This window comes from Passer montanus, unplaced genomic scaffold, assembly GCF_014805655.1.
Source record: "Passer montanus isolate IOZ18808 unplaced genomic scaffold, ASM1480565v1 scaffold17, whole genome shotgun sequence".
Taxonomy (NCBI): Eukaryota; Metazoa; Chordata; class Aves; order Passeriformes; family Passeridae; genus Passer; species Passer montanus.
Window position 1 is genome coordinate 13,050,087 of NW_024364270.1, and position 23,447 is coordinate 13,073,533.

Below are 23,447 nucleotides of genomic sequence, written 5' to 3' on the forward strand. Positions count from 1 at the left end.
TACAAGCCACCTAAAAGCTTTTCAAGGTGAAAAATATTATCCATGCTTTAAATTAGTACTATCAAATTTGAGTAGGAATTCCATTTCCTTTAAGCATTTGCAAAACACCTGTCAAGTAATACCCACAAACGTAAATTTTGGGTAAGATATGCTGAAAAAAATAGATAGAACCATCTAATTTGTTCTATTCAACCTTAAAAGCAAGTTATAGCAGTCAATCCACATTGATACATTACTTTTTACTGTGTACACGTGTGGTGTCAGTGGAGGAAGATGTTTCTACCCACTGTTCAGCTTCATTGCCAAAGAAACTGAACAGGTTAAGTATGTGCACCAAGAACCGAGCGCTTTCAGACCCAAATCATAAAGAATTTCAGATGACTGCCATTTCACAGAGCTACTAGCACAACAAGGTAAATTAAATGCCCCAAGCTAAGCTTCTCCCTCCTCTCAATTACTTTGTTAAGCCACATCAATTCTTCAGCGGGAAGCGTCAAGCTTCCTGTGGGTGGGTCCTTGATCTGTCTCGAAATTACCTACCACAAAAAATAATCCTCATCAACTTCATCTAGTTGATGCTGAGGCTATGGCAAGGCAAATAGGAACAGGCACCAAGACAGCTCCATGATGGAGCACACAACAGTAGTGGAAATCTCTTTCCCCAACAGCAATTTAGAACTCTTTCTGGAACACAAAGAGTAGGTGCAAACACCAATAAACGCGTTTCAGATCTACGACTTAAAGTTAAAATAGCCACATTTAAATTCTAACCTCCGGGATGCTGCAAGGCAGTTCTCAGAAGCATAGGATACGTGGTCAGATACACACGGAACCTTCCCATCACAGCACAGAAGCAGTGCGTGTTGCCAGCAAGCAGCGTGCAAACACAGCAGGATTTAACCCGCTTGCTTAAGGACTGCAAGACTGCAGTTGTGAACTCAGTCGAACTTCCCCAGCAGGGACACACTTGGGACATTTTAGAAGTCGACTTTACAAATAAGTAAATAAAACAACTACGCGCCTTGCAAACTCTGCGGTACCATAGATGCGAGCTCGGGGTATTTTTGCGTTTCGGCGGCAGTCACACTAAGAGATGAGCTACCGATTTCCCGGCTGGATTCCTTCTGGAGCCCGCCAGCCAAGGGGCTGGGCGAGGGCGGGGATCCCGGGGGTCCCGTTTCAGATCTATGACTTAAAATTAAAATAGCCGCATTTAAATTCTAATCTCCGGGATTCTGCAAGGCAGTTCTCAGAAGCATAGGATACGTGGTCAGATACACACGGAACCTTCCCATCACAGCACAGAAGCAGTGCGTGTTGCCAGCAAGCAGCGTGCAAACACAGCAGGATTTAACCCGCTTGCTTAAGGACTGCAAGACTGCAGTTGTGAACTCAGTCGAACTTCCCCAGCAGGGACACACTTGGGACATTTTAGAAGTCGACTTTACAAATAAGTAAATAAAACAACTACGCGCCTTTCAAACCCTGCGGTACCACAGATGCGAGCTCGGGGTATTTTTACGTTTCGGCGGCAGTCACACTAAGAGATGAGCTACCGATTTCCCGGCTGGATTCCTTCTGGAGCCCGCCAGCCAAGGGGCTGGGCGAGGGCGGGGATCCCGGGGGAGAGAGGGATAGAGGGCTGCCGTGCCCCAGGTACCTGCGGGGCAGGTGTCGCGGCGGGACACCGGGATCACGGCAGGTAACCGGGATCGCGTTAACCGCCTCCCCCGCGGCAGGGAGGGGCGCTCCGGGCGGCGGGACACCCCTGTCACGGACAGGTCACGGACAGGTCACGGACAGGGCCCGGAGAGGCCCCGGCACCGCCAGGACCCGCGGGCGGCGCCCCCGCCCTCAGCCGCGCCCGCGAGCGCCGCCCCGCGCGCCTCTCCCGCCCGAGCCGAATTTAAACTGCGTTACTGTCCCTCGCGCAAAGCACCAACGCCGCTGCTCCCGCGCGTCCCGCCCCCTTTCCGCCCGCCAGCCAATAGCGGGGCCGCTTCGTTGCCCTCCCCGCCAATCAGGGCGCAGTTTATTGCTGGCTGGGAAGAAGCGCTCGGTGCGCGCGCCCGCCCGCTGTGGAGCTGGTCCCTGGCGCGGAGCAGGCGAGTCCTCCTCCCGCTCCCCCGCCCCTTCTCCCCGCGCTTTGTTGGTGCCTCTCCCGGGAGAGCGGCGGCGGCTGCGGCCGGCGGCGATGCCCGAGTTCCTGGCCGATCCGTCGGTGCTGACCAAGGAGAAGCTGAAGAGCGAGCTGATCGCTAACAATGTGAGCCTCCCGGGCGGCGAGCAGCGCAAGGACGTGTACGTGCAGCTCTACCTGCAGCACCTCACCGCCCGCAACCCGCCCGCCCTCGCGCAGCCCGACTTTTCCAGCGACGAGGAGCGGGAGCCCACGCCTCTCGGCGCCCGGAGCCGCGGAGCTGCTGCCGCCGGGCGGGTGAGTACCGCTGCCTCCTGCCCGCGCCGCCTCGGCTTCCCGGCAGCCTCGGGCCCGCTTTCCCGCCCGAACGGGGCCGGCCGCCTCCGCCCGCCGCGCGGCTCGGCGAGCGGCACAACGCGCCGGGGTGCCCGCACGCGGTCCGGAGAGTCTCCGGCTGGGACGGCGGGTCGGTGCCGGGGGCCGCCGGCTGCTCCTCCGGGCACCCTGAGCGCCCTTGGGGGCGGCTGGCTCGGGGGCACGGGCAGCGCGTGGAGAGTGCCACTGTAAATTGGGAAAGCTTTACTGCAGCTTGGCGAGCGGTGTCCTAAGGAGAGTGTTTCGGTGTAGAGGGAACGAAGCGAGAGAACTGCACGAGGTTGTAACTTGCTCGGGAAGGGACTCCGGTCCGCTGTCTCGGTTGTACGGCGGCAACGCTACTCGGTGTAAATGCCTGTAAATGAAAGGATGAAGCTGTGGGGAACAGCTGGTTTGTTTCGCTTAATGAAGCAGACTGTTTAGTGTAAAGAGGGTCTGCGTGATGTACACATCTTGCTCGTACCTCTGAGATGTGTATCACAGCAAAGCGCCTCTGCTGCCTGTTCAGTTAGTCCACTGTGCTTGTTTTCTTAGACTTCACACATGTGAGGAAGGAGGGAAAGCTGATGCTATTTGAAATTTTTGTCTTTGGGAAGCTGTGATTTCTTTCTTCGCTTTTCATAAGTGGACTATAAATTTGCATATCTTGAGAAAGCAGTCTTGTAATTGATAATTGTAAGATGTGTGATCTCGAGGAAAGGCTTGGATAATGATTATCAGCTTCCGGAGTCCTAATGCGTGTGATAGTGAAACTATTTAATTGTATCTTAGATACTATGTTTCAAAGGTCATTAGTTAAGGGAGTGCCGAAAAATTGAGTCCTTTTGAAGGTCTTTCACTTTCATGCTTTAACCTTCAAAAGCCCAAGAGAACAGTTCTTGAATTAAAAAATTAAAAACTACAACTTCAAGAATAAGGGATCTCTGAAACCAAGTTATTTACCTTAGCATCTGTCTATTTCAGACACTTAACTGGCATTCACTGAATGCAGGTGCAGTGAAACAGACATTTCTCGGACTTAGCGTGGTCTGCTGATAGCATTCGTAAGGTGCTTTTGAGTAAAACAGGATGAGCTTGAATCTGACTTGTTTCATGCTTGTCGGAGGAGGAACACCTCAGAACTGCTAGTTCCTATCCCAGATCAGAGTTTTCCTTTCCACAGTGCTTAAGTTTAAACAATTATGGGTGACTTTTTTGATGTTTACAGAATGGGTGGTACTCCTACACTTTTGTTAACAATGTCTGGAAGGCTCTGTGCTATTTATGCTTATCTTGTGTGTTAGTATCAGCACACTGTATCATCAGAAGTTCCAGAACTTCAGCAAAAAAACTTCTCTCTGTAGTGACAGCTGATCAGATTTGGGTTTCTTGTGCCCTGTGTTTTGTCACCATCCCCTTGAGCTACCCCCCCAACAACCAACCCCAGCCAAAACACTCAGAAAAATCCCAAGCAAAACAAACTTGGATGATTGTGTGCTTGTTGCCTTCGTTGTGCCACTTGAGTAGTCCTGCAACTGCTTGTAGCCAGAGTAAGTGTTGTCCCTGTCAATGTCTTTTGGCATAAGGGGGTTTCTCTGATCAGGTGTCCTTCAAAAAGATTAGCACACACGTCTCCAGAGCAATTTGCTCCCAGAACAATTGGAAAGAGGAGGAAGAGTGAGGGAAGGCTGACATCCCAGGGGACTGGGATTCTGGTGAAAAACCAAAGCAAAATATCTTAATAAGATTGAGAGGACAGGAGGGAAAGCACTCAGACGTCTGAAAGTTAGAAACAGTGGGCAAGGGAGGCAGCTGGAACTGCAAGGATTTATGGAAAGGAGGAATAAAGTAAAAGAACGGGCCTTCCCCCGCCCCTCTGTGGGCCCGCTCGTCCTTCCCGTTACCGAGCAGATATTCGGGAGCGCAGGAGCCGGCCGGCCGCCAGGGGGCGCGCTCAGCCGGTGCCGTGGGCTCCTGCAGGGGACAGGCTTCGCTTTCCTCACAGCGGGTGTGAGCAGCAAGTGCAGAGGGGTCATCTCAATGGCCGTGCTGCAGCCGCTGAAAGCTACACCCGGTCCCTTAGTACTGGCATTAGAGCTTTGACATGGCTGTGGTCATTAGTAGTTTTGAACTGTCTACACTGTCGTTTTAGTGGGGTTTTTCCAAGTTCTGAACATTGGATAATGCGTTTAGGTGCATGTTTTCTATTAATAAAAGCTGTGCAGAGACAAAATCCTGTAGTTTGAATTATTTTCTAAATTATGTTTTTTGAATCCATCACTCTTCTGGCTTAGCTCTATCCAGCCCAAGAATATATAGGTCACTTTGGCTACCTATTCTTACCAGAACAGGAAAAGCTTTTAAAATCATGCCCTTTTGTGCCTCAGTCTGATAATATTGTCTGGAGGAGCCAGCTTCTCCAGCTCTACTAATGTTTTTGAGCAACTCTTTTACTTTTTTCCCTTAAGCCTGTTTAGCATAGTGGTATGTGAGGACAGTGACTAGGTATGTAAGACACTGTTTTGCTGCATCTGAATGCTCCTTGTCCTGCTTAGTTATGGGCTGAATGTCAGCAAAGATAGCTCACAGGAAAAGTAACTATGAAATTACATTTTTGCCTCCCTAGGACCATTGTTTTAAAGCATGTACCAAAACTATTGTCTTGATGCTGTTGTCAAACAGGAACTGTTCAGAGTTTAGAATGCATAGATTGTTATGCCTGAGCTTGTTGTGTGTTTCATGTCCTGGAAGAATCACTTCTAAAGCATATATTGAGCGATAATTTTGACCTTTAAAGTGATTATATGAAAAAGATCAGTCAAATGTTAATGAAGGTATGAGAACATCTGGACCTGAAGGGCCTGTTTGAAAGGTCATACATGGGACCTATCAGGTAAGGATGTTTGGTTTGATGAGGTGAGGGGGGAAGAGTTGTTTGTTTGGATTGAGGTTTTTTGTTCTGATCAAGTAATTAAGTAAATAAAGAGCAGCTTCAGCTCATCATAGCTGGAATGCTGTCGTTGTGATATCTGTACCTGAGGTAACAACAGCTTCAATGCCTTTCCTACTGGAGAGGAGAAAGTAATAGTAAAACTGGTAGTTTATGAAGATTACGTTTGTGGAAAGTGTACTGGATAGGTGAGGCAGTGTAAAGCATCTGTGCATGCCCAGTGAAGGCAGGGAATCTGTTCGGTGTTTCCTGTGTGGCTGTGTGTCTTCATTACAATGTGCCACACAAACCTTCGCCCAGCAAACAGTTTAAATCCTTTGTGGCCTTTTAAAAAGCGCTCATCTGCTGGCTGAGAGAAAGCTGAAATAAGATGACAAAGTAATTCCCACTACAGTGAGAAGTCCTGCCAGGCTGTTCTGCACCTTCAGACTTTGAGTGGGTGCATTTCCTTCACCAAGTAACATGGAAATTAGTGTCTGGGAGGAGAAGGGGGTGGAAAGGTTGAATAGTCCATAATCTTATAATTTATGACTGTTACTGTACATAGGCTTGGAAATTTTAAGTCTGGCACTTACTAATTAAGGTTAAAAGGTAGTGAATTCTCCAAGTTGCATGTATCGGTATCTTTTGAATTGCTGCTGCATAATTCCCTTTCCATTGTTTATTTTGTCGGTCCTGTAGCTCTTGGTAAATATTGTCTCCAGGCCTTTAAGGTTAAAAAGTTCAGGAGGACTTGATTTTTATAAAAGGAAATTATATTGGAGGAAATGATTGTGTATGGTAGAATAAAAAGTACAAGGGGAATAAAGACCTATCTATTTTACAATATAAATCTATTATTAATACTTTGCATATCCAGCTCCTTCAGCTCTCCTAAGAGAAATAGTTATTTGTTACCAGAGGGAACTCTGCAAACTGGAGAATTAAACAACATTCTTCTGATGTGATTTGGGCTTTCTTTAGCCTATCTTAACCTCATTCAGAGAAATTGTAAATAAGCCCTGACCCTTTCTGTGTCTAGTAATGAATCTGTGCCTGTTTGGGATTAAAATCCTTGTGTATCCTGATGTAGATACCATTTAATTTGGGATTTGAAAATAGTTTTTGGTGATGTCCCATAGTTGTTGGTTTTATTATTTAACAGCTTCTTCAACATGGTTCTTATGCTTGTCTTTGGGACAGTGCTAGGACTAGTACAGGCACTTAGGGAGTTTGCCTAATTAAGCTGATTTCTGGCTGTTAATTTCTATTCAGCAGGAATGCCTAAGGTAAGGGGTAGGTTCTAAGGCTGAATTCTGGTTGTTTGCATTGTCTGCTGTTCTTGCTAGCAAAAGAATGAGAAAGCTTTGTGCTGTCAAGAGATGATACTTGGAGAAGATGAACTTCTCTTATGCTGTTGTTTTTCTGTGGCCCTGGTACTGAGAATGCTGTGTGGCAGCCTCGTGCTTATAATTCACTTCAGTGCTTGTTTGAAGAGTTAGTTCCTAGGCAATTGGAAACAGAGCCTGACAGATACCACTACCAAATTGCTGTTTCTGATGTGAACAAATCTCTCTCAAGTGAACTATGCAGATAATCTTCTATCTTTTGTTTTCTAGAAAATAGCAATGACTAGAAATATTTTTTTTTTATGCTGTGAGCTGTGAATCGGATTAGGAGATCTTCAGATAAGGATTTATTGATTTGAGTATATTGTTGCAAAAATATTTACATAGGCTTGGGTGTATTATCTGCAAAAATACTTACATATGGGTAAAATGGTCAGTGGCACTACCTTACAATGGCAAATTCTGCCACAATTTCATTTCAAGCACTTCATCTCTGCACCACCGTAAGACAAATTTTGTTAGTGGTCTTGAAACAGGTAAATGAGGGTGTGGGGTTTGTTTGTTTGTATTTAACTTACAGTGTTAAACTTTTAGGCTAGCTCTTTTTGGTCTGTCTCATGGTGTAGTCCAGCAGACAAGTTGTCCTGATTCACAGGAAGCATAGTGATGCATTTTACTATAATAGCAGTGGTAATTAAATGTAGCGTTGTTGCTGAAGTTGATGCTGTCATACCACAGCTGAGGTGTGAGAAATTCTTCTATCCAGCCTTATGCTTCTAGGAACTCACCTTGTGGTCCAGTGAATGGTTAGATGGCAGCTTTCTACTTGTAAGAGGGAAGTAATTTGCTCCTGCTCTAAGGAGAATAGGTGTTCAAAAGTAAAAGCTGTGACCTTGCAGAACACAAAATGAACACATCTGGCCCAATTGAAGAACACAGATTGCTTTCAACTTCCTTCATCCCCTCCCTACTCTTTTTCTTTCGTGAAATTGGCTGTTTTGATGATCTCTTTTTCTGACAGTAGTGCAGGAAAAAGTGAAATGGTATTTTGAAGGAAACAAAGCCACAAAGAAACCATGAGATGTGTAAGTTTACTTGTGTTAGAGTACCCTGGTACTCATTAGTTGCAGTTAGATTTCTGGTGGCTAAGATTTCTGTAAAGCATCCAGAATGCTGAGTAGTTTTTCTGGTGTATATTGTTGTAGTCTCGTCTGTGGTCTCCAAGTGAATAAAAGTAGAGATACGTTACATTAGGATTCCAGTTGCTCTAATGTGTTGTTGGAATGCTGATTTGCTGCACCATGGTATTTTTTTTTTCTGAAATATGGACTAGCATCTTGATTAATCTGCTTGGTGATGTGGGCAAACACCAGAGCTGTCATTAGTCTAAACAGATCTCAACAAGAAAACACAGCATTTTTTTCAGAACTTTTTTCTGTTTGGACAGTTCAGTAGTCCAGAAAAAAACACATTTAATATGAAATTAACATTTATGTCAAGTTAAATATTGCATTATGTTATGACAAACATGTTCAAAAGTGAAAAGTCTTGTGCAGATGCAGGTTGATTGTTTCTTGTGTATCGTTCAATTGCTGCAAAAACTAGTTAGGAGTGGAATGTCTGATAAAGTGAGCTGTAAATCTATGTTTGGTCAAATCTGTTTCTTTAATGACCCTATACTTTCTTTGGACTGTTGGGAGGCTATTTCTTAAAGAAATGCCATGATCCTTAGAGATTCTGTTGCTTTTCAGCAGCTGATTTTAAGCTTATCGTGCTGGAATATCCAGAAGTCAGAGGAAAATTTGGAGTCTGATATATTTGGGAAACCCTCATTCAGTCCCTGCTTAGTTTTAAAATACCAAGATATTTGAGGCAAGACCAAGCTTGCATGCAAATAAATACTGAACTTGCATTAATAGCTAGATAGATACTATTAGTTTGTGTAAATCATCTTGAAGTGTTTTGTTGCTATCTTATAAAATGCCACAAGGAGAAGACCTGTTAATCATTACTGAGTGTTTATAGCCATTTGTATTTGGAGTTTGTCTTTTGATAGTACCAAAAAAACCCCCAAAAAACAGATAGGCCCTCTGGACAACTGAGTTGAGAAAAATGCTAAGTGCAGAAATTGTTTCTGTTTATATAATGCAACTTTGAGATACAAATATGAGTTATTTTAAAGCAGTATCAAGGGCTCTCTAGTAAAGAGTATGCAAATCCTAAGCATGCTTTTTTGTGTCTTACCTCTTCACTTTTACAATCTCTATTGTAGCAACAGCGGCTCCCCAAGTTGAAGTGTTATGATCGCTCTGTTTGGATCGAGCGGAAACTGCTAATTTAGGAGTAGCATCTCAGCAGATTATTTTGATAACCATCTGCATGTGGTGATGGTGCATTGCCAAGTGCTCAAGTAGCGTTGCCAGAGTTGGGTTTAGAATTTTTTAGAGCTACAAGTATCAGAGGCCTAAGCAGACAAGCAGGATTTTGAAAATATGAGACTGTTTCTGATTTTTGCCTTTCCTGTACTGACCTTGTAATATCATGTAATCTCACAGAGAATGACAGGACAAGTAATAATAGGGGTTTTGGAAACTTCGTTGAAGGTAGAACTTGTTCCATATCATTAGAGGAGGAAATGACCTATCAGGTAGAAAAATAATGCAAAGAAATGCCAATGTAACATAAATATTTGTAGTTTTGTGTAGTGATAGTGAAATGGCTAGAAGCTTGCTTTTCCAGTCACAGGAAAGCAATTCTTTCCCACTGTGTACTTGAGCTTCAAATGAAAACATAAGACCAGAATGAGTGATTTTAAGAGGAGACTTGTAATGGATATTTCCTTCCTAAGCAGAAAACTGTTTTCTTAGTAGGAGTAAATGTTTATACTGTTTCACATAGGCTTTAGTAGTGGTCATGGATGAGAATAGAATTAATTTCTTCTGGATTTATATGTTTAGTACACTGTTTTTCTGTTCCCTTAGAAGAAAAAGATGTGTTCAGTATTAACTGGAAACACCGTCTCTCATTTGTCCCTCCTGTTCTCAGAAAGCTACAAAGAAAACTGACAAACCCAGACCAGAGGAGAAGGATGGCCTAGATGTAACAGAGATGAGTAATGAAGACCTTCAAGAGCAACTTATGAAGTATGGAGTAAATCCTGGCCCAATTGTAGGTAGGTCAATTGAACTAGTAGATACTAACCTGATTTATTTCTCACCATAGCTCACTTGTAAAGTTTCACTGATACAGTTACTTTTTAGTACAAGTACTGTTGCAATCCTACTTCCCACCTAGGATATTTGCATTGAACTGTTTACATTGAGAAGTCCTGAAGCATTGCAGGTGAGCAAGTCTGCAGTTTGCTTCTCCTGTTCTAGGCCAGCTGGAGATGTTCCAACTTCTTTTCTGAAGCTGTGTAACTATTAGTTAAAGTTCAGTGCTGGAGTAGTTATAGTTAGGTCTTCTGATTCAGAGGTTTAGATCTGGGCCCACTTAACTAGGAAATACGTCTTACATAATAACCTAATAGTATTGAGAGCAGAATGAGAACAGGGAACTTCCCTTTCCCTAGAGCATTTCCTACTCACTGCATTATGCAGTAATGTTTTCCTTTGCTAATGTTTTTCTCTAGCCTAGCATTCTGTCCTGTGTGCTGGCCTATATCAGGAGTAGGCCTGACCCCAGCCTAATCTCCTGCCTTGGGCACTGGTCTGTGATGTCAGATCAAAGTGCCTTGCTTTTCAGGTTGTGCAGTAGCCTAATGGCAAGGGAATTTGATTTCACAACTCTTGGAAAAAGATTGTTGTTTGTAGTATGCAGAGCCTTCTGTGGAATGTTCTTGAAATCCTAGGATGGAAGTGTCCATGACTGAGCCTACAGTCCTGTGTGTATTCAAAGTCTTATCTGTAATATTTTCAGTTAGCTGATTCTGCATGCCTTGCTGTTCATCCTGTACTTCTTGGATAGTACTCAAGAACCTGTGTAGTCCACTGGAAAGGCATTTACATTCAGTCTAATTTATTGCCTTTAATTCTTAGAGGGTATGGACTCTTTCTTGAGAGGCTGCCATTTCTTTTAAATGGTGGTTTCCTCTTATCAGCAAACTTCAAAAGTTAGATTTTTGTTTTCTGCAGCTGACAGCTCAGGCACCAGTCACCTCTACAGATTTTTGCCAACGAAGTCCAGATGTGGAAGTATGTGCTAGACTTAAAATTTTTTAGACAGCTGTCCTCTTGGCTCAAGCAAGCTAACCTGATGGCTAGATGGCAGCAAGCAGAAAATTCTGTTGTTGCTGCTTGCTTGCATTACCTCTGATGCTTATTGGACTGAAGGCAAAGGCAGGGGAATTCATTCCAGGTAAGAGAATTAGAAGAATAATCTGCATGGAAATTGTTGCCCTTGCACTATCAAATTCACTCTTTTTTGGTGAGGGAATAACAACTTGTATATTGCAGCATATGAAACAAAACATCTAATAAGCAGGTACATTCCCTTTCCACAGATTTCCTTTCTATAACTTTCAGCATACAAAGAGGTCTGAGTTTATCTAAGTATTCTCTTAAACTGAAAAGTTAGAGACCTTAGAGGCAGAGTTGTGTACTTAGTATCTGTATCTATACTGTATATCTGTACACATACACACATAGATATATATATATATATAGAGAGAGATACTCTGGGCTGCAGGCAGAGTTGTGTACTTAGTATCTGTACTGTATATCTGTACACATACACACATAGATATATATATATATAGAGAGAGATACTCTGGGCTGATTAAAAATAAATAAAACAGTATGTTCAGAAATTCCCAAAGAATATGTAACAGCCAAGTTCTATCAGTCAAGTCAGGAATGATTAAAGCTGTTTCTTTAGCATGTATCCTTCCTTGTTATAGCTACTACTAGGAAACTTTATGAGAAAAAGCTTTTGAAACTGATGGAACAAGGTCCTGACCTGAAGGCACCTGTGCCTCTCCCAGCAATTTCCGCTACTGAGAACACCAGACAAAATGGAAACAATGATTCTGACCAGTACAGTGACAATGAGGAAGGTAAGACTCGAGTGGAACTTGCATGGGAACAGTTCAAATTATAGATAAGTAATACTTACAGTAGAAATAACCTGAAGAGGTATGATCTTGCTGTTGGGCAAGGCTGTAGGCCATGTCAGTCATGTACTTGATCATGCAGTACCAGCACAGTGATCCAGGTGCCTGTTCTGGGAAAGGAAACCTTTTGCTACTGACTTGGTCCCTTTTATCCATTTTCCCTAGACTGGATGGAGCCTGTAAATCCAATAGACAGGAGAACTACATATTGGGCGTTTCAATGTTCTTTGCACTTCATACTTAAGTACTAGTCCAATTTTGTCTTATGGTGCTCACAGTAGTTACTTACTGTGGGATAGTGAATGAATGTTTGTTTATTAAATTTTTGTTCTTTTTTGTTTAATGGCTAACACTTATGATTCAGCCCCTTTTATGCTCTGTTCCTTATGGTCTTAGTTGGGGGTGGGTTGATTGGTTGGTCCTGGGTGTGTGTTTTTTGGGTTTTAATATCAAGTTCGTATCAAGCATGTGTAGTGTTGGGGGAAGTAGAACTGAGAAAACACCATTGTGCAATTTACAAAAAATAAAAACAGCACAGGTTTTAAAAAATGTGCTTGAATGGATTGTTAGAAGATGCTTATTTAGTGTGGTTTGGTTTTGGGAGTGGGATTGTGTTGTTTTTTACAGGAATTTCCATGGACATAGGACAGAAAGGGTTGAAATACAAATAATAATTAGATTGATCTCCCTTGCATATTTGGGCTTATTTTTCAACTTTTGTATCTTTCACTTTTAAGAGGGAAAGGATATTAGACATTGATTTATTGTTTGGGACAGCCAAGAGCCCAGTCACAACTGGCAGCTAACTTCTTATAATTACATATGCATTATATAAATACTGAAGTGTTCACATACTGGGAAAAAAACTTAAACCCAAACATTCCCCTTCTCCCCTACAAAAAAAAAAGTTTTTTGTTAATAAATCTTAAATATGTTGATGTAAAGCTATTAGAATTTTAGAAAAGCAGTGTAAGTAAAGTATCCTTTTATGGGTGAGATGACTGCTAACTACTCTCCTTTCTACTGCATCAAAAATGGGGTTTTATATAAAAGGACATATATTAGAGGAAACTTGGCTAACAATTTCAAACAACATCAACAAGCTTCAATACCTTTACTACAATCACTAATAGAATGGTACTTTGGTTAAAGGAGTTGCAATTTGATAGCAGTATCTAAATGTACTTGCTGGATTTTTCAAGGCTTATCTGAAATGTAGGATTTTTAGCAAAAAAAGTAAATATGTGGATCAGTGCTTTGAACTAATTTTAAGGCTATTCTTCAAAAGTCTTTGTTCTTATAAATTTAAAGTATAAGAAATACACCTGTTTCACAGCTTTTTAAAGAAATGTTAACTCATAAGAGTTATGTTGTCTCTCAAAATGAATTTTTATTAAAATACATTTGGTTTCAACTAGTACAATAACCAGTAGTATTATAGAAACTAGTTATATTAAAACTGGTTGCAGATCCGAAGGCTGAGCTGAGGCTGGAGAAGAGAGAACCTCTGAAAGCCAGGACGAAGACACCAGTAGCACTCAAACAAAAAAGAGTCGTTGAACACAACCAGGTATGTTTGTCATGGTGGCACGTGGAACAGCTACTAACTGCAGGTGATGTGCTCACTAAACACCTTGCTACCTTTAACATCACATTTGACTAAGTGAGCCATGATGGTTTTTAAAAGTTCTTTTAGAAAGCCTGTTCTAACATAGCATGAAAATCTTGTGAATTAACTATAATGGCTGTTTTTAGCATGTCTGATAATGTTCAAAGTTATGGTCTGCTAAAAGCTGTTTGACTTGCCAGCTGCTGTAGCACCTCCTGGAGAAGAACAGTAGGCAACCTTAACATGTTTAGTTTTGGAGACCTGGCAGATTTAAATCACATGGGCTGATGGCTTTCTGTTGGGTGCTCACAATCAACTTGATTTAATATAAGCAGTGGTTTCTCAAAAAAAGAAAAGTTAGGAAAAAGGAATCTGTGGGAGTTTTTGGTTTTTTTTAACAAGTGTTTTTAAATACGTACATCTATATATATGATTAGATATCTACAGATACAGGTATGCATTTTAAATACATCTGTTTAATGACTCATTTAAATGTAATTTGTGAAGTAATGTATTTGGGTATATGCCTGTATGTACAGGTGTGTGGATGTGTGTACACACATATGCTATCTATGTGCTATGTAATGTTTTTTCTTCAACTATGTTTGTAGCAGCAGTACTAGAGTAGACCAAAATTTGTTGAAAAACTTCTCCTGTGAAGAAAAAGAATAAATAACAAGTGTAGATCTCCCACCTGTATATACCACCTGTTCTTTACTTATAAATATTAGTTCTGCTCTCTTGATGGAAGAGGCATTTTACAGAAGCACCTCTGATTTTCAAACTGCTGAATGCAGGGTTTGGTAGTTGATGGTGATCTGTCCATCTGATGTGAAAGTGTCACCAAATACCCTCTTCCCCAGCTTAGGATACTTAAGAGTCTTTAGCGTGTTGTTCATCTGTCCAGGTAGTAGTGGAGTTATGCTACAGGCAGTAAAGGACTTGTAAAGAAACAGTGACTCAGAATCTGACTTGTTAATTGCTTAGTGTATTTTAGCAGATCGCAGTGAATTTTCTTAATACTTTGTTAAATGCCAGATGCTTGCTATTTAGATTCTGGGCGTATATGTATAAACATGCTTTAGCTATGGGTGTCTCTTAAAGCAGGTAAAATGTTGCTCTATGACCTTGAGTAATACAGCACAGCTATGGAGATCCATAACTAGTTTGCATACTTTAAGGTGGAGTTTTAGGGTGCAAGCTGAAGAGATTTGACTTCAAAAAATTAAAACACACACATAGTTCAATGGACCAAACATTCTTTAATTTAATCAGGCAACATCTGCTTGTAATGGTCTTTATAATGAGCATCTTAATCTTTAGATTCTTGTATTTTAGGAATCACTTTTTTCAAAATTATTATTCTGCCAGAAATCCCTGTCAGCTTCAGTGTAATAAAGATATTTAATTCTGCTGTCAGCAAACAAAACTTGTAGCCTTCAGGAACTCACAGAATAAAAGAGATTTAGTGAGGTACTTTTGTGGCATTTTGAGTGATGATTTGTTTACTCAATTTTTTGTCATCCAGTTTCACTCTATTAGTATCAGGTCGTTACTCTTTTGGCAATCTTACACATGCAGTACAGATGCAATATTTTGCAACTTGCATATTTTAATTACCAGGAGTTAATCAAAAGAATAATCAAAAAAATCCAAAATTGCCAAATTCTTCAGAGACTCTCTTTAGTTTATTAAACCTTTTACCTTTGAACTTCTGATTGTTTCTTGGGTTATTTTTTGTGTTTTGTTTTTTAATACAGCAGACAAAACCTCCTAAAAAACCCAAAACAAACAGCCCCACCCACCCCCAGTTAAATTTTGCAGCTCTTGAAGCCAAGAACAACTTAATGCTTTTGGCTAGCAAATGTGTGTAGTCATGTATTTTGCTGAGAACAAAACCAGAACGTGGAGAAGAGCTTTTTTCCCTCCTCTTATTCCTGTGGAATTGCATTGTAGGTTTTCAGCAATGTGTCTAGGGACTATACTCATGCTGCAGAACTATTTCAGCTGTTGCGCATTGGCACAAAGATGGAGTGTCTGAGGCACGGTGAGGCTGAGCTGGTGGGCAGTGTGGTGTGAGCAGACTTGCTAGTTACTTCTAGGTCCTGTGCAGCACTGCTTTTAGACCAGACGTACGTAGCTTACAGGACTGTTTGTCATTTGGCATGGCTGGATGTAGCTGCTCTCTTGAGAAGAGTGCAAATAGATAGATAGTTATTAGGCAGACTGCTGCAAAAGAAATTGGGTGGGGAGGTTGAATATGGGTCTTATCAGTCAGTTGGCGGTGGAGGGCTGGAGGAACTTGAGCTCAGCTGTGTGTTTAATTACCTCTTTTTACATTGTAAAAAGTTGGCAGAAAACCCTAATTTAGATGCCCTCCACTAATCCAGTAGGTGAATCTAGAGTAGGCGTTCAAAACTGAGCCTGACATGTCATAGTAAATGGCATTGGGCAGAAGGAGGCAGGCTAAACAATGTTAAATGTTAAGGAGCAATGTAGAACTAGTCTCTCTCCTGAAATTTTGTACAGTGACATTCTGCATGTGCTGTGTTCCCCTACTCCTCCCTGTATTTTTTTTTTTTACTACCTGTATAGTAACTTGATAAGTGATAGGTGAGGTAAAGTCATAATCTATAGCTCCACTGCTCATGAGTTATTTGACAGTTAGAAGCAGACACTGAGCACTGCTTGTGTACCACACTGTTGTAGTTTTTCTGGTTATGTTACAGGGTGTTGGTGTACCCAACATGAGCATTACATTTTGATAGGGTTAGAGGTCTGCTCTGTTGACAGCAAGGATAATTATAATTGTAGACAACAAGTTTTATTTCTTCTTTTTTTGTCTGTTGACTGTGTTTTACTGAAATCTGGATGGGTTTTATGCAGTAGATTCTGGTTTTTCCTAGACTTTTCATGCAATAAAAAAATGGAAAGTTGGTACTTAAAACATATGATTAAAGCATCTGAAGAAGAGAGGCAGGTTTTAGTGAAGTGCTTCTAACTTTCATTAGAAGATAAGTAATTAATAATCAAATAATCTGGAATGGGGAGCTCGTGGTTACTAGTATAAGTGAATTTGCCTTCCTCCTTTCTGGAGTAGATTGTTGGAGTAGAAACACTCTGAAATTAGTATTTTTTTCTCTAAGCTTCTAAAGAACATCTCTCAAATAGAAGGTGTGTGGGGTTGAGGTGGGGAATTGTGATTATAGGTTGCAGGAAGGAATAGAATGCAGTGTCTGGTAAATATTTAAGAAGGAGTTAGAAGATGTTTCATGAAAAGTCCATTAAAATTGTAAAGAATTTTGGAAAATCAGGCTGAAATCTACAATTCTTGAAAAAAAAATCTGAATCTGTTTGGACCTGAGGTCTGTGCATTTGTTTTATTAAGTACTTCAGTGACTTGGCAATGAAGTGAAACACTTGTGCTCCCTCTGCTGTGTGTGTAGTAGCTGTTAGACAGAATTTGTCATAGAACCTTAAAGCAGCTCAGCATCTAGTTTTACTGTCCCCTTTCAATTAATACTTTTCAGCCAGTTCTCTTAACACATTGTTTTGGGGCTGGTACTGTTCTAGTGAAGTCATTTCCACTATTGAACCTGTAACTGACAGTTGCAGTGTATAATTTTATTTAGCAATGAGTGTAACTCCCAAAAACTTGGTAATACATCACTCTGAGGTATTAACGTGCAAAGATAGAAGTATTAAAGTAATAATTTTTATTTTTAAGCTTAACCAAATAAAAAAGAAAATCTTGTATGTAATCTAGATGAAGCAGATCCACATCTCTCTTTCCATCTTGGAATTAGTTTTGAGGGGAATATTTGCTTTGAGCATGAAACTCGCAGTAAAGCATAGGGAATGATGTGCGTTTGTTAATGGCTATAAAAGTTTGGTGCTTCATGCTGTTACTTCAATTTGTGAGAGATTTGTGTCAGGCTTGATTGTTTAAACCTGCTGTTATGTAAAATTGTTAGTTTCAGCCCTGTACATTGAAACTTTTTAAGATCATTAAGTGTCTCTCCCTGACCCTTGTGGCTCAAGACTAGTTCCTGTTGAAACATAGGTGGCTGTGCATAAAGTGTGCCCACCTCTGCTTGAGATAATAGAACCCGATCTGTTTAGAGGAAAAGGTAATGCTTTCTGCTTATGCTCATAGATTTATTTTGTGTGTGTGTGTAGGCAGGAAATGCAATGGGACTGAAAGCTTTGTGTCTACTGTCCATGACTTGATGTAACTCCTCGTGTTAGCTCATTCTAGGGCAGTGAGGAAATTAGCAGTTTTTACTGTTGGACATTATCTATTCGGTTCTGTATCATACAACAGTATGCTCAAATATAAGTATTCTGGTCAGTGCTACTAATCTAGCTAGCTATTAATTATTGAATGCATTAGGATCCACAGTTTTTTGATTGTAGACATGTTGCTTCTGGAGTATGCATGCTATTTTGGCTTTTGGTTGTGAGTATCCGATGTTTGGAGCTGGTTTTCATGTGTATGATCATGTGTTTGATGCTTGAATAGACCTATTCTCAAGATGGAGTTACTGAGACTGTCTGGACAAGTGGATCTTCAAAAAGTGGACCTCTGCAGGCATTTTCTAGGGAGTCTACAAGAGTGTCAAGAAGAACACCAAGAAAAAGGGTGATGAGAGGCTTTCGTAATAGACAAGCCTTTTTTTTTTTTCTCTCACTCTTCAGGTCCCAGTGGCTCTTTTATTCAATTGTTGTCTTTTGTTTGTTTTAAACAAACAGGTGGAAGCTACAGCACAGTTGCCTATAGATGATGCAGTAATATCAGAGAGTACTCCCATAAATGAAACTGTATTGGCTGCGAGCAACGAGACCCTAGTAAATATGTTTAATCAATTGTGGTATTTTTCTGTAATGTATCCACTGACAAAATCATTCTATTTTGGTCAAATAGAAGACTGTTTTAAGGAAAATAAGAGTATTCAGTAGTTTTTAGAAACACAGTATCTGTTTTAGTACCTAATACTCTTCACTTTGAGATGGGACTAAGTCAACACCTAGGTCCCATCTAATGTCATTTTTCGGGGGGAGGGCTGAAAAGAACCACTTCAAAAGCTTAGATACTTTATTTAAGTACATGCAGAATATTTGCTTTGAAGTTTGGCTTTTCTTGTGAACTAAATAGCTTTTATGTTTCTAATTGACTTAAGAGAAACTACTTGGAATGATAAGCAGTGTGTTTCCTTTGCTGATCTTGGAGCATCTTTTGCATAACCTTCTTCAGTTAACTTCTAACATGCAATTCAATGCACATAAAGGTTTTGTTTTTTGGTTCTGCCACCTTGCCCCTTTTCATTTTGTATTTTGGCTGTTTCTGAGTTTGAACAATTTTGAATCTCGGCAGGTTGGCAATAGGGTGCCTGGAAATTTCAAGCATGCAGCTCCTACACTGTCAGTCAGTGAACTCTCAGACATGCCCAGAAGAACACCAAAGAAACTACTGATGTCAGCCGAAGTAAATAAATTAAAACTTAGATTGCTCTTCCTTACTCTCTGTGAACAAAATTCTTGTGTGTATGTGCTTACTTCTTAGTAAAGAGGGGGTGGAGAATGTCACTGCCCAGATGACACCAGTCAAAATTAACTAGTGTTGTCCCATGACGTAAAACAGAATATAAACTCATTTTCATCTTCCCCTTTCAGATTTGGGTGTGTGTGTGAATCTGATTTTTCTTTTTTCCTAAGACAAATATGTTTTGATGTGTTATTTCTCCTTGTGCTGCTATTTTTCTGAACAAAATGTAGATTTTTTTTTTCTTTTAAATTCTTCATAGGTCAAAGTACAGTAGACTTGGGTTATCTCCCTTTGAGCTTGTAAATCAGCCTATGCTGAAAAAACGCAATGTGCTTTAATTTAGGGAATTAAGTAGTAGAATTACTTTAGACCAAATGCCTGAATTAAAAAAGCATCTGTAGATTCTTGACAGTTATCAAGAAAGAAAATAATTCTTTTACTGTTAACCTATTCAATCTGTCAAAAATTACATCTCTTGGAGAACTGTCTAAAGCACCTGCAAGTATATGTGATTGTATTAATGTAATACTGTAATGTGGAATTTTACATTACAAGATGCTGTTTGTCTGTTCATGTAGCTCTAGATAAAGCTGCTATTAACACTTCATTTACAATATGACTGCAATGTAGACTTATTTGTTAAATAGAATGTTGTGGGTTAACTTGATGTTCTATTCCAAACTGCTGATGGGGTATTTCAGTTAGTGCTTTACTGTACTGTGGTTTATTACAGCATACTATATGGTTTATTACAGCAAGAAGAGACAGATTGCCCACATCAGTGCTTTTTAAATCATGTTGGTCACAACCAGTCCTGTGATCTGCTCAACACAGCCATGATAGAGGTGATGGTTAAGTTTTTATGATCATCTACATCATTGGCTCACAGGTGTATAGGATTTCTACAACTTGTTCTTTATCTTAAAGGAAACTGAGGCGATCACTGAATGCTTTAAGACACCACAAGTGACTGGATGGCTGCCAATAATTAAGGTTAAACTTCTAAAACCCAAGAAGTAAACTTCTTGAATGGCACTGGGTGACTCATTCATTCTTACAAATTGCACATGGTAGTGGTCACTGAGCTAGCTTTGCAGAAACTCTTTGTTTTGCTGTCTGTTTGGTCTCTAACTGTTTTTTGGTTTCCTAGGTGCTGGAGAGAGCTACAGAAGAAAGAAGAGTAGAAAGGGATATTCTTAAAGAATTGTTCCCTTATGAAGTATCAACACCTACAGGAATTAGGTAATTCTAGGGTTTATGGGGGCTTTTTTCTCAGTTCTTGTAAACCTATTTAAGCTGAGAAATATATTTTGATTATATTGATAGATTTCTGAGGAATATTTTTTGCACTCTGGCTCACTGACATTTGTGACAGCCACCTATTCTTCCATTCTACATACGTAGATTTGTAATGAAAACAGCTTTCTCTCTATTGAAATTGGAGGAAGGAGAGCCGGGTGGTACTACAGTAGGAATTATTACTGGAATTTCTGGGTGGTGAAAGCTAAATGGAAAGGGCTTTTCTGTGGTAATGACTTGCAATGTTTAAGTTTTTGACAAGATGCAACTGCTTAGGCCTGCTGTAAATTAAGGAAAGATCTCGCAGCATATATTTGAGTTTTCTTTTGCAAAGCAAGAAAGAACTTTCAGATACCCTATTTTTACCTTTAGGTGGCAGTCATACTGATTATTCTTAGCATGAGTAAGGATGGCAACTAGGAAAGGCTATTACTTGTGCGTTTTGGGGGTTTTTTGTATCTTTATATTTAAACAAAAATTGAAGCAACCCTCTGGTTAATTAGGTAATTTTAAAAATTGCTCTGTTTAGAGCATATGAGAAAAAGTTTCCCATGTTTAGATGTGAAATCATCTCCTGTGTTTCCAACATATGAATTATAGCTTTAATTTAAACAGCAATTGCATAAACTCTTAACCATAAGGAGAATATATAGACCAGTTGCTACTGCTGTAGTGTATCTGCTGACCACTGAAGTTTGCTCTCCTGTTTTGAGGTCTAGTTAAATCTGTACCACTTTTTCTTCTCTTTTAATTAAAGATCACATATGTGTACTCCTTGTATAGAGGAACATGGCAGTGTACATGGGGTTTTTTAGTCCTGACTGCTTTGTCTTTTGGCTCTGTGTATTGGCTTAGCCATCAGTTGATATTTTATTTGTCTCAGAGATAATCTTATGTTTGGAAATCCCAGCGGGGCTGCAAAAGCAATGATTAAAAAAAACAGACAGAGGGAGACACTTTCTACAGTTTGATTGCCAGCTATGATAATTTTTATGTGGATAGGGTGAAGTAGCATTTGAGGGGCTTTTTTTAGAGAGTTTGCTTGAACACTGAATTATTAACTTAACATGTCTGTCAAGCTTCAAAAGTAGTATTACAGGGACTGTATTCACCAGAAATCATTCTTAGTTCTTTAATTATACTAAAACTTCCCTATGTACTTTAGATTGCTCTTTTAAATATGCAGTATTTCAATTTGATTTTTTTTTATTGACAGTGCTAGCTGCCGTAGACCAATCAAAGGAGCTGCGAGCCGGCCTCTAGAGCACAGTGACTTCATACTGGAGGAAAGTTACTCTAAGTATGCACAAAAATACGGTACCTCGACTGACATCAAGTCGGAGAAACCACCAATAAAAAAAGAACGCCCTGTTCCCCTGTGGATAAAAGTTCTTCTCTTTGTTATTGTTTCAGTCTTCATGTTTTTGGTTTATCAGTCAATGGAAACTAATCAAGGAAATCCTTTTTCTAAATACATGAAAATGGTCACTCCGGGCAGTGCCGAATGAATATATCTTTCTGAAAGGCACACCCAATTTGATCTCCTGTTTTTTAATTGTAGAGAACTCTTCTGCCCTCTCATCGGCTCAAGGACTTCTTACAAATAATGTGATTGGAACCTGATAAATTGGATAAATGAAGAAAGATAATATTAAATGGACATCGGTAACTTTCTGGACTTTGGACAAGTAGGAGATCACTGCCATAGGAGTAACATTTTTTTAAATCTTGGAACTTTTTGTAGGCTTTATTTTTTTAATGTGGACATCCTTTAAATTCACTTTTGAGAAAATGTATATTTGTTTTTGCAAGAACTTGGAAGCTGAGAAGGGCAAAAATGTAGTAAAATGTGAAGCTGTGTTTTTAAAGCTTTTCCTTTGTACAGAAAAGAAGTTGTTCTTCTGTCTCTAGACTATAGTGGAGAAGGATTTTAACATGGGTAAAGGGAAATGCATTTCTTTATGCATTTTTCAGTAACAATATAACTGAATTTGATCTCTTAGGATGTAGAGAGAGTACAACAGCAACCTTTTCTGTAGATTACTGTAACTTTTTAGTAAATGTAACTGTAAACCTGTTTGCATTTCTGTAACAGTCTTAGTATCATATTAGTAACTCTGTTTAAGTGTAACTTCATTTAAATGTATCCCTTCATTTTAGTGCTTACAGTGTTGTAGCAGCTGAATACAAATCTAATTGGCAAGACATGTCTTAGAGGAACTTATTTATTAGTAATATGTGTGGGAAATAAAAACGACATCATAATACTTTGCTACTAAAATACTTTTTTGGGTCAAGATTGTTATCTGAAGCAGTCAAAATTCCAACATTAGCAGTGGTCTTTTTTTCTTTTTTAAAAAAGCGAGGTCTTTCCAACACAGCTTTATGTGATTATCTTTAAATATTCATGTAGAGAAGTATTCTCAAAGTGTGAAAATTCCATATGAAGTTTTATTCTTGTATGAAGAGGGCATTGCTGCATTTTCTGCTAGTTTCATCTTTTAAGGTGAGATTTACTACTTTCATGCCATTGACTGTTTTTCTCAGTGGAAGCATGCTGAAACACTCTCTGTTGTGTAACTTGGTTGAGCAGGCAGCTGACTTCACTACTACCAATGAAGAGTGATAAGCAAAAATCTTTTCAAAGTGAATGTATACATTTTTGGTGTGCTTAAATCTGCAGCATACAGATGTTCAGTCTTATTGCTTGGTACAAAATTGCAATAAATCATACTACTTATTCTTAAAGTGCTACTTATAAAAAGCTGAGAACATTAGTTAATAGTCAATATCTTTTTACTCTAGGTACAAATATTGTGTAGACTATAGCTATGGGGAAGCTTTACTTTCTGTGAACTTTGGGACAAACTTGGTAATTTGTAGCAAAGCAATAGTTTTGGGGTTTTTTTCCTGTTTAATGGGTTTTTTTCCTTCTAAACTGCTTTTTTGAGTAATCCAAATAGCTAAACTTGTGTCCATCCTATAGGGAATTGTAACATAAGACATTCACTTTTGGTGTCAAAAATGGAGAAAAATAAAAATGATTTTAATGTGTGTGGATTTTCCTTATCAAAATAAATGCATTGCTGAAAGGCAGCAAAAGCAAGACAAA

The 23,447-nt window shown here is 39.9% G+C and overlaps 1 protein-coding gene across 6 annotated transcripts; it reads left to right on the forward strand.

The window, feature by feature from the left end:
• Positions 1-1,861: 1,861 nt before the first annotated feature.
• TMPO (thymopoietin) lies at positions 1,862-23,447 on the forward strand. Of its 6 annotated transcripts, XM_039703981.1 has the most exons (11): positions 1,862-2,437; positions 9,818-9,944; positions 11,670-11,825; positions 13,352-13,452; positions 18,014-18,133; positions 18,244-18,339; positions 18,866-18,976; positions 19,792-19,881; positions 19,964-20,029; positions 20,187-20,278; positions 21,552-23,447. In XM_039703981.1, the coding sequence occupies exons 1-11, from the start codon at positions 2,195-2,197 to the stop codon at positions 21,841-21,843; spliced, it is 1,494 nt and encodes a 497-aa protein (XP_039559915.1). In that variant the 5' UTR covers positions 1,862-2,194; the 3' UTR covers positions 21,844-23,447. The 6 variants fall into 6 exon arrangements, with proteins under 6 accessions (XP_039559915.1, XP_039559917.1, XP_039559916.1 ...); XM_039703983.1 differs by lacking the exons at positions 18,014-18,133; positions 18,244-18,339 and having other exon boundaries at positions 1,884-2,437; XM_039703982.1 differs by lacking the exons at positions 19,792-19,881; positions 19,964-20,029 and having other exon boundaries at positions 1,939-2,437.